Below are 12,500 nucleotides of genomic sequence, written 5' to 3' on the forward strand. Positions count from 1 at the left end.
TTTTTTTTGCACAGTTCTGAAAACATTAAATATTTAATATAGGCCAGAGGTGCCCAACCCGTCGATCATGATCGATCTCGGAGACTTTCCCTGTCGATCTCCAAAAAAAAAAACATTTTCATTTTCAAACTGTTTTCTTACGGACTTCGGAAGACCATAGTCAGAAAATATCTCTGAACACAGCTGAAGTGTTCTAAAGAGGATTTTCTTAAATTGAACTTGAAATTGATATGGGCACCAGATTTCTAGAGACTTCCAGGCGAAAAACACATCGTTAACAGCCCTGTATCCAGGTTTGCCCAAACAGTAGATGCTGCGTGTGCTTTCTATTACTGTGTATGCATGGCAAGTGTGAGAGCGCCGAAGTTGCGTAGTGGCCACGAGTGGTATTGCAGACAGATAGAGAATTTAAATTGGATATGAAGATGAAATCTGACACATAGTTTCAGCGTTAAACTAATAAAATAATTGCTGTCTGTGGTTCTATATGGGCTGTGGAAATAATTTAGAAAAATTATAGTTTGAGATGGATTGATAATTGATATAATTGAGAACCCCTGGTTAAATGTGTTCTTGGTCACATCAATTTGAAAGCTGGACCAAAGTGTTTGATTTAATTTAATTACAACTAGGCCTAATACAAAGATAAGCTGTAAGTGCAGTTTGGAGTCTGGACGGTCTTTTTCTCTCAACGCCTCAATAGGTAGATCTTGCCTTCACCAAGGCAAAGGTTGGTGATCTTGGGTCTAAAAAGTTTGGGGGCCACTGATATAGACATATAAAGTCAAAAAGGCAACAAAACTGGGACACTTTTCTTTTCTTTGAGTCAAATGTTTCACATTTTGTTTATCATTTTGGAAATTAAATTTGAATAAATTATATTTTTGAAAGTTAACGTTACATTTGAATTGCCAAATAAAAACACTCTTACCAGCAGTCAAAACAATGCCATTTACTGCTTTTTATATAGAAATAAAATGTATATTATGCATAATTGAGTTCGGCATTTTGGCCCGGCCCTCCAAAATATTTTCAGTTGCTCATTTGGCCCCCTGGGAAAAATAATTGCCCACCCCTGTGTTAGTGTATATAAGGTCCGAAGAATACTGCATGTGTAAGTGTATACGAGGTCAGTCAGGTACCTTGTATTCTTCTTTCATCACCTGTTCAATGAGCTCAGATTTCATTGGTGGTTTTGCGTACAGTCCTGAGAGAAGACCGTGACCGAGTTTAGCCCTGCAAGACAACACACACACACACACCCATGAGGCAGGATGCTAACTGACAAATACTTGTCATGTATGTAATAAACATTTAATTAAGCTTTGAAATTAGATTAGCTGTTTGGTCTTTGTCTATGAAAAGAGTATACAGTATAAGGTCAGTCATTTTCATCTGCGATCTCATCTACTGCAAGTTTTCATCTTTATCCTATTCTTATTTCTAGGAAGCCAGGACCCGATATGTCTGAGACCCGAAGAGGAATGCAATGGCTGGTGTCACAGAACCCCCAGACTCAGCAGCTGTGTGCAGAGAGGAGCTCTATGCCACACATGGATACCTGATCGTGAACAAACACCTCTATCGAGTGCTAGGTGTACACAGCTATCAGGGCCTAGGGATCATTATGTGATTGTTTTTTATTATCATTATCATTATCATTATCATTATTATGATCATTCCACTCATTTTTGGTGTGTGGGGTTGTGTATGAGGTCATGTATTGGGTGGTGAATGGGGTCATGTATTGGGTCATGTATTGGGTCATGTATCGGGTCGTGTATTGGGTTGTGTATGGGGTGGTGTGGAGTATATAGGGTGGTGTACGGGGTCGTGTATTGGGTCGTGTATGGGGTTGTGTATGAGGTTGTGTGGGGTATGAGGTCTTGTGTGATGTGTGGAGCACAGGAGCTGCAGTAAACAGAAGATCTATGTATCATTGTGCACTCCTGCATATTTTTCCTGGTTAGCTCACTTGTGTTAGGGTTAACTCACTATAACATGGCCAAGTCTCCATCCTTAGCATTAGCTGTACTTAGCAGTCAGCTAAACACACACGCTATCCCACTGAGGCTGTTTTTGTACTGTTTCAAACTCACGCTCTGGTGTCTAGCTGTTCACACACACACACTAGAGCATATACACACATACACACACACACACACTAGAGCATGTACTCACACATACATACACACACACACACACACACACACACACTCACACATACACACTCACACTACAGCATGTACTCACACATACACACACACTAATTTTACATCACCTGCATGCATAGGGCCCAGGAGTAATGGATGTACACACACACACACGCACACACACACTAGAACATGTACTCACATATACACACACATACTAGCTGCTTGCCAATCTCTAACTCTTACATCTGTGTGGCAAAGTCCTGTGAGGGATCCAGAGGAGAGTAGTCGAAGATCCTCTGCAGACTCCCTACGTATCTGTGAAAACACACACACACACACACGTTGACTTAGAGCTCATAAGCATCAGGCTTTACTGTGAGGGGTATTGGGGTAGTGTGTGTTCGTGCATGTGTGTATACAGTATGTGTCTGAGTAAATACATGTGTATCTGTGTGTGGGTGCGTGTGTTTGTGTGTCTGTGTTGTCCCTGTGCTGAGTGTGTGTGTGTGTTTGTGTTCCATTGTGTTGTCCCTGTGTGTGTGAGCATGTGTTTGTATTTCTGTCTTGTCCCTGTGTTGAGTGTGTGTGTAAGGTGTTCCATTTTGTTGACCCTGTGTGATTGTTTGTGTGTGATTTTGTGTGTGTGTGTGTGTGTGTTTGTGTGTGTGTGTGTGTGTGTGTGTGTGTGTGTGTGTGTGTGTGTGTGTGTGTGTGTGTGTGTGTGTGTGTGTGTGTGTGTGTGTGTTCCATTGAGTTGTTCCTGTGTGTGTGTGTTCCATTGCGTTGTCCCTGTGTGTGTGTGTGTGTGTGTTCGTGTATGTGTGTGTGTGTGTGTGTGTTTGTGTACATGTGTGAGTGTGTGTGTGTGTGTGTGTGTGTGTGTGTGTGTCTACTCACGCTCTCTGGAACTCTGGGACACTGAAGAGGACCTGCATGGTGGTGCTGATGTAAGCGCTGTTCCCCAGGTTCTTGATGCCAGTGTAGCCGGAACCGTACACAGCCTTGAGCTTCTGCCCCGCCTCCTGGATCACCTCCCACTCACTCACTCGCCGCTGCACGAGGTTATCTGTGTGCCCATTCTCTGTCTACACACACACACACACACACACACACAGGGATAGCACTTTAGAACCCACGTACTGAACCAGGTTACCAGTGTGACCAGACTCAGGGAGATGTCACATCAGCATACACGCACACATATTTCCATCTCACTCAAACACCGGCAATCCAACCCACCCCCCCCCCCCCCCCCCCCCCATACACACACATACATACACACACCCACATTGAGCAGTGTGCAGACCTTGTTCATCTTGAGCATGTCTATCTCAAAGTGTGCCGGACACACACCCACACCCACACACCCACGTACACACACACACACAAACACAACTTATTCATCTTGAGCATGTCTATCCCAAAGTGTGCCGGACACACATACACACACACATACAGACAAACACACACGCACACATACAAACACACACACACAAATACACACACACCTTATTCATCTTGAGCATGTCTATCCCAAAGTGTGACAGGTGGTCTGAGATTTGTGGGTCCAGCACAGCCTCCTCCTCCTCAAACGAGTAAATATCTAGAGATAAACACACACACACAGGAGTCAGGATCACAGAAACAACACACACACAACACACACAGAACACAAACACACAACACACACACACACAACACAAACACACAACAACACACACACAGCAACAGAAACACACGACACACACAGCAACACACACAGCAACAAACACACAACGACACAACAACACACACACAAAACACACAATATCAGAGAGAGAGAGGGAAAGAGAGAAGGAGATAGACAGTGGGAGAAAGAGCGAAAAAGAGGGAGAGAGAGAGGGGAGAGCAGGAGAGTGAGGGGGAGGGGAAAGGGTACAACAGAAGGTGGGGGGGGGGGGGCAGAATGACTAAGGGATCACAGGACTGCCTCACACACACACACACACACACACACACACACACACACACACACACACACACACACATACCCTGACAGAAAGATAGTCACACAGACAGACAGAGACCAGCAGGAAGGCTGACAGGAAGACAGACAGACAGACAGACAGAAAGATAGTGTCTCTGGCCTCACCTGCTCCGTCTGGTGTGATGGTGTCCATTTTGACGGCCAGGGGGAAGTTGGTTTCCCGGTAATTATCCAGAGCATGGCCGTTTCCTCCGCTACCGTCGAAGAACCACTTCCCACAGAGCACGGAACCGTCTGTGAGATTCAGCCATAGGTTCTCCCGCATCTCACACTTAGCACACTTCCAGCCACTGGCAGATGAGAGAGAACACACAACGTGATGAGTCAGAGATGAGTTGGGACCTCAGATAATAGTTTCACAAAGCTATCTACATAACTGTGTTTCACAGAGCAGGACCACAGAGATATCTACATAACTGTGTTTCACAGAGCAGGACCACAGAGATGTCTACATAACTGTGTTTCACAGAGCAGGATCACATAGATGTCTACATAACTGTGTTTCACAGAGCAGGATCACAGAGATATCTGGCTATTTAAGTCCACTGCCTTAACTAGTGGTGTTTCCAGATCTGACGTCTGACCTCTGACCTTTGACCTCCTTTGCATTACACATTCTAGCTTCCGGGTTCAATACAACTCCTGGATTTTTACCCTCTTGACCTCTCAGACCTCAAGAACTCTTGGCTGTTTTAAATGTCATGATTCATGATTTGCAAAGAGGAACTCAGGACCATTAAGACACCCCCACACACACACACTCCCCTGTGCCACAGACATCCATCTCTTGACTCTGTAGATGGTCGTATTTGTAATAAAAGTTTTTTTTTTTTTTTGTAACTGAGAAATAGACACTGTGCAATGTAAAAACCATGTTTTTGTAACTGAAAAGCGGATTTGCGAGGTGTCTGAGCCTAATGTTAGCATGCTACTACCCACAAGGTAAACAGCCGTGTGCCTCTGTGGGCTCTCCGTCAAAATTTGGGAGGTACACGTCAGGCCACGGAGAGGTGCTCGTGAGGGTTTGCAACAACGGAGAGTGCTCTCCGTGTTTCCGTTAATGGACGACCATGAATTGGGGTTTAAGGCCCTGTGAAGGCAGCACGTTTGGAGCCACCTGATTGGCTCACGGGTTTGCCTGAGGGTGGAGCAGGAGCATCGGAGGCACCTTTAGACACGCCCCATTCACATGGTTAGACAAGCCCCCTATCCTCAGACACGACCCTTTACATGGTCAGCCCACAACACAACAACAAGAGTTGAGCAAAAGCACATGGTCACATGACCACAGGCCTGCGGTTGTGAAAGAGGCTACTTAACACTGCAGCCACATTTCATTAGAACTCCATCACACACAAACACAGACACACACACACACACACACACACACACACTCCTCAGCATCAGGTGCTCTTCTCTAACACACACACAGGTATAGTGAGCAGAGATCCCTCCAAAGAGAAGACATCAGCACTGTGATCAGGGTTTATTCCAGCTTACACTATCTTGTGTGGGTACAGCAAGTGCACGTGTGTGTGTGTACGTGTATGTGTGTTTGTGTGTGTGTGTGAGTGTGTGTGTGTGTTTATCTGTGCTTGTTGTGGCGAGACAGCTGCACATATGTGTCTGTCTGTGTGTGTGTCTGTGCTTGTTGTGTGCTTGGAGTCTATATTTAGACCTGCAACCTTTGGCACCATCAACCAACAGCCAGTCCACTGCTGTTTCTCTCTCCATCTCTCTCTCTCTCTCTCTCTCTCTCTCTCCATCTCTCTCCATCTCTCTCCCTTTTCCTCTCTCATCTCTCTCTGCTCTCTCTCCATCTCTCCCTCTCTCCACCTCCCTCTCTCTCCCAACTCAACATGACCCCTTTATAGGATGGAAAACACACCATTGCTTCAGCTGACAGGACTTAAAGTTGACAAACAAACACAAACACACAAACACACACACACACACACACACACACACACACACACTCACACACACACACACGCACGCACACACACAGACACACACACACACACACACACACACACACACACACACACACACATCCTGATCATATTTCTCAAGGTAATCATACCAACCACAGCATATCAACCATGACTTCTTACCTAAATAAAAAAGTAAACAATCAGCTGTTCCAACAAATATAGAACCCAACTACAGGACCATAGAGAACCAGTCTCAACTACCACAGTCTAGAGAACACCACTCTATAGAACACCACTCTATAGAACACCACTTTAGAGAACACCACTCTATAGAATACTACTCTATAGAACACCATTCTAGAGAACACCACTCTATAGAACACTACTCTAGAGAACACTACTCTATAGAACACCACTCTACAGAACACCACTCTATACACTGTAAACCCGAACAAGTTCAGAGAACTCAAAACTTTTGATGTAACCGATTACATAATAAAATTTGAGTACATATATATATTTTTTTAAGTAAACTTAACTCAAAAATTATACATCGGCTATACTGATTTTTTTTTTTTATCATTTTCATAATTTTTGAGTTCTCTGAACTCATATTATTCCAAAATCGTAAAGGATTTTGCCTCGTCAGATATTTGTGTTTCTCTGGGTCTTTCGCAAACTAGTTATTACGCCCTTACAAGTTTTTGAAAGGGTACCTTCCTTACGTTCCAACTTCTTGCGCAAGCTCTTGCTGTAGAGAGAACTGTCATTGGTCGACCGCTTTCCCAGTGTTGCGACTGCATTTACATTTACATCTGTGATTTAGCAGACACTTTTATCCAAAGCGATTTACAAGGAATTTTGCATTTATAGATCAAGAGCAGTTTAGGGGTTCTCACTTATACACTTGGTAAGGAGGAGTGGGGAATCGAACTAGCAACCTTCCAACCTCTGGATTACTAAACGACTCCTCTACCTTAAGTCTGCTGTCTCCGTCTCTCATCACAAGAGCTTTGCAATGGTGTTCTCAACGACGTTGATGACGTCAGATACTAACATTTTTTGAGTTATCAGGCAATGTTAACTCAAACAAATACATTCCAATACAATTAAAACGTCTGCACTTTCTCAGAAAACTAATACATTTTAAGTTGGGTCAACTAAATACCAGGTTTTAAGTACTGAATACATAATGTTAATGAGTTAGTAGAACTGTCTGGGTTTACAGTGTAGAACAGCTCTAAACTACCCCATTATAGAACACCACCCCTTTGTCCTGCTGTCGGAGGCTGGGTGTGCGTGTATGTGTGTGTGTGTGTGTGTGGTTACCTGGGGGGGATGCAAACCCAACTACAGGACCATAGAGAACAAGTCTAAACTACCACAGCCTAGAGAACACCACTCTATAGAACAGCACTCTAGAGAACACCACTCTATAGAACAGCACTCTAGAGAACACCACTTTATAGAACACTACTCTAGAGAACACTACTCTATAGAACAACACTCTTTAGAACACCACTCTACAGAACACCACTCTACAGAACACCACTCTACAGAACACCACTCTACAGAACACCACTCTCAGGGTTCCCACACTTGCCTTGAAAATAAATTCCATGCTACCTCCTCATTTTCCAGGTACCATATTAAGTGATGATCTATAAACTGTAAGCCCCAATAAGTTGAGTTTACTTAAAAAATTTGAGGAAAGTGGTTGCCTTAAAAACACCAAGTAACGTGAAATGACAACTTTTGAGTACATTTAACTTAAAATCTATTGCAATATCAACTACTTTGCAAAGTGACTACACTTAAAGCATTAAGTTCAATGACCATTAAAATTCCAAGTTGATTTAACTTAAAATCTATTGCAACACACTAAGCCCAGATAAGTTGAGTTTACTTAAAACATTTGAGGAAAGTGGTTGCCTTAAAAACACCAATTAATGTGTAATGAAAACTTTTGAGTACATTTAACTTAAAATCTATTGCAATATCAACTGCTTTGCCAAGTGACTACACTAAAAGCATTAAGTTCAATGACCATTAAAATTTCAAGTTGATTTAACTTAAAATCTATTGCAACACACTAAGCCCAGATAAGTTGAATTTACTTAAAAAAATTGAGGAAAGTGGTTGCCTTAAAAACACCAAGTAATGTGTAATGAAAACTTTTGAGTACATTTAACTTAAAATATATTGCAATATCAACTGCTTTGCATAGTGATTAAACTTAAAGCATTAAGTTCAATGCACTTAATTCCGAAGTTGATTTCACTTAAAATATTTTGCAATAACAATCGCTTTGCATAACTACTACACTTAAGTGTGTAAGTTCAATGCACTTAATTACAAGTTAAGAATTACAAGCTTTTTATTTCACTTTTATTTCAACACTTTTTACAAAACCAAAAATACAAAACTTAAAAAATAAATACAAAAATAAACGTTTCTTAGCACCTATTTGCAAACTGCAATCAAGATGTTTTTATCCGTCTGAATTTTTGGTGGCAGCTTGCATTTCCCCAAATGAAGCATAACCTGAACATACACTCCTGGTATAAACGTGGAAATGTTCTCGCATTACTTCCATGTTTTAGTCTATAATGTTTAAATAGCTGTGCTCTCTTTTCACAGCTATGAGGACAGTACTTGCACTTCCAAAACATTGTTAAACACCAAGAGGAGCGATTCAATATAACATGCTCTGCATTCAAGTTGTGACCACGTTAGGTTAACCACGGCTGATTTGTAGTGTGCCAAATTAATTACAGACTTAATTAACTTAATGCTTTTCAGCTGTCAAGAGCATTCACATTCCCATAATGCACTCTGTTCATGACTTAAACTCAGTAATTGAAAGCCACTTAATTTAAGTTACTGTGAATAACTTTAAGTGAAATGGCTTTAAATCACTGAGTTTCCTTCACTTAAAGAATTTAAGTTTTATGACATTACTTCTAAATGTTAAGTATATTCTACTAAGTGTGATGACATTACTTCAAGTTTCTAAGTATATTCTACCTTTTTGTAGATAAAGTCGAATGTGTGAACAACTTTAAGTAAAATGGCTTTAAATGACTGAGTTATTTTCACTTAAAGAATTAAAGTTTTATGACATTACTTCTAAATGTTAAGTATATTCTACTAAGTGTGATGACATTACTTTAAGTTTCTAAGTATATTCTACCTTTTTGTAGATCAAGTCGAATGTGTGAACAACTTTAAGTAAAATGGCTTTAAATGACTGAGTTATTTTCACTTAAAGAATTCAAGTTTATTCTAGTTCAAAAGTATATTCTACTAAGTGTGATATATATCTACAAAGAACTTAACATTTTGTAGTAATGTCATCAATTGGGAGAATATACTAAACATTTAGTAGTAATGTCATTACACTTAAGTTCTTTAAGTGGAAAAAACTCAGTAATTTCAAGCCATTTCACTTAAAGTTATTCACATATTTGACTATATCTACAAATAGGTAGAATATACTTAGAAACTTATAGTAATGTCATCACACTTAGTAGAATATACTTAACATTTAGAAGTAATGTCATAAAACTTTAATTCTTCAAGTAAAAATAACTCAGTCATTTAAAGCCAATTCACTTAAAGTTATTCGAACATTCAACTATATCTAGAAATTGGTAGAATATACTTAGAAACTTGTAGTAATGTCATCACACTTAGTAGAATATACTCAACATTTAGTAGTAAAGTCATAAAACTTAAATTCTATAAGTGAAAAAAACTCAATCATTTAAAGCCAATTCACTTAAAGTTATTGACACATTCAACTATATCTAGAAATTGGTAGAACATACTTAGAAACTTGTAGTAATGTTATCACACTTAGTAGAATATACTCAACATTTAGTAGTAAAGTCATAAAACTTACATTCTTTAAGTGAAAAAAACTCAATCATTTAAAGCCAATTCACTTAAAGTTATTCGAACATTCAACTATATCTAGAAATTGGTAGAATATACTTAGAAACTTGAAGTAATGTCATCACACTTAGTAGAATATACTCGACATTTAGTAGTAATGTCATAAAACTTAAATTTTTTGAGTGCGTTGTAATTCAATTGTTTAAGTACAGTAGACTTCGTAAGAAATTGGGGCTAACAGTGTAGGCCCTGAAGCTTTCCGCCTCTATCCGCGCCCCCCTCCCCTCACACAAACACAACGCCCTAGGACACCCGACTACTTACTTGAGTTAAAGATGCGCCAGTCTAGTCTACATTGTAAATACTTAGAGATTATGTCTTATTAATAATATCAATGCAACAAGCTGTAGTAGACTGCTTACTAACTAACGTTGATAAACCCAGGTTTACCACACAGTTAAAACACAGCTACTTACATTTGAGGATAAACTTGCATAAGACGTTTCACTGTAGATGTCAAGACATGCATGTATTTGACCCTTCTTCGATCGCGAGGAACGTTTCTCAGTTATTATTCCCGAAGTCCACCAATCCGAAACTATACTTTTCAAGTCCATATCACCAGGTTGCCTGCATCAAATTCCAACATCTAATATACCAGATAGGATGCCAAGAGCATGTGCTACAACATGGGATCATCCATTTCTATCCACATGAAGATACATAAAGCTGTTCACATGTAAAGGGTTTTTATAAACTCATCTTAATTCTGTTTTACACAATTTTACACATCATCCCAACATTTTCCAGGACAACTGTTTCAATTTCCATGTAAATGTTCACTTTTGCTCAGTTTCCATGACTTTCCAAACCTGGAAAATGAAAAAATTAATTCCATGTTTTCTATGGTTTCCAGGTACCGTGGGAACCCTGACTCTATAGAACACCACTTTAGAGAACACCACTCTATAGAACACCACTCTATAGAACACCACTCTATAGAACACCACTCTACAGAACACCACTCTATAGAACACCACTCTATAGAACAGCTCTAAACTACCCCATTATAGAATACCACCCCTTTGTCCTGCTGTCGGAGGCTGGGTGTGTGTGTATGTGTGTGTGTGTGTGTGTGGTTACCTGGGGGGGATGCGAACCCCGTTGTCCTGCTGTCGGAGGCTGCGAGCGTGTCTGGACACCTGAAGCTCCTCCTCCCAGGAGTCCGGCTCCTGCTTCTTATACGCCGAGGCTGCATTCAACACCGCATCACACGCTATTGTCACCTGCAGGCAGTGGACACATAGACACCATCACACACTCACTCAGGACACACACACACACACAGACCATCACACACTCACTCAGGACACACACACACACACAGACCATCACACACTCACTCAGGACACACACACACACACACCATCATGCACTCACTCAGGACACACACACTCACTCAGGACACAGACACACACACCATCACACACTAACTCAGGACACACACACACACACACCATCACACACTGACTCAGGACACTCACACACACACACACCATCACACACTCACTCAGGACACTCACACCATCACACACTAACTCAGGACACACACACACACACACACACACACACACACACACACACACACACACACACTATCACACACTCAGGACAGAGAAGGACTCAGGACAGAACAGATTGTTATCAGGCTGGACACTCCCACTGATGGCACACGGACAGTAAACATGAATATACCCCCAGAGGATCATGGGTAGCTTGCCACTCTCAGAGAAATGGGTTCCCCCTGAGGTTCTACTCTTGAGGGGTTTCATTCATAGACACACGGATTTCACTAAGGGCCTACGGAGAACCTGAGATACTCCAAGGGACAGACCAGGTTCCAAAGGCTCTCACAGACTGCAAGGCCAAAGATCCTGCACACGCTTCCACAGAGAAGCCAAACGATGAGTGAGTGATGGTGTGTGTCTATGAGTGTGTGCGATGGTGTGTGTGTGTCCTGAGGGAGTTTATGAGTGTGTGTGTCCTGAGTGAGTGTGTGTGTGTGTGTGTGTGTGTGTGTCCTGAGTGAGTGTGTGGGCTACCCCTGGCCCAATCAGCCTAATCACCCTAAGAGCGACAGATATCCACAATCCCCCTCAGAGTGACCATTCAGACAGAAGAGACCTACAGTCCCTACACACACTGGACTACACACACACGGACACATCTTCACACAGCCCCTACACACAGTCCCCACACACACTGGACTACACACACATATGCACACACGTACATCTACACACTGGACTACACACACTGGACTTAACACACACACACACACATGTACATCTACACTCTGGACTAAACACACACGCACACACGCACATCTACAAACTGGACTACACACACACTGGACTACACACACTGGACTACACACACACACACTGACACACATCTACACACAGTCCCTACACAGTCCCCAAACAC

General features: G+C 41.6%; 1 protein-coding gene across 2 annotated transcripts in view; it reads right to left on the bottom strand.

Annotated features, from left to right (window-relative positions):
- The window catches only part of usp13 (ubiquitin specific peptidase 13), a 38,640-nt gene that overhangs the window by 18,688 nt on the left and 7,452 nt on the right, over positions 1 to 12,500 (bottom strand). Inside the window, exons 5-10 of one of the 2 annotated variants that reach the window (XM_080832132.1) lie at positions 11,157 to 11,299; positions 4,288 to 4,472; positions 3,665 to 3,759; positions 3,054 to 3,241; positions 2,400 to 2,471; positions 1,164 to 1,236 (exon numbers count right to left, since the gene is read on the bottom strand). In XM_080832132.1, coding sequence (XP_080688258.1) covers positions 1,164 to 1,236; positions 2,400 to 2,471; positions 3,054 to 3,241; positions 3,665 to 3,759; positions 4,288 to 4,472; positions 11,157 to 11,299 — 756 coding nt within the window. Of the gene's footprint in view, positions 1 to 1,142; positions 1,237 to 2,399; positions 2,472 to 3,053; positions 3,242 to 3,664; positions 3,760 to 4,287; positions 4,473 to 11,156; positions 11,300 to 12,500 lie in introns of both variants that reach the window. The other variant, XM_080832131.1, reaches the window with a different exon arrangement.

The sequence above is a fragment of the Sprattus sprattus genome (assembly GCF_963457725.1).
Source record: "Sprattus sprattus genome assembly, chromosome: 2".
Taxonomy (NCBI): Eukaryota; Metazoa; Chordata; class Actinopteri; order Clupeiformes; family Clupeidae; genus Sprattus; species Sprattus sprattus.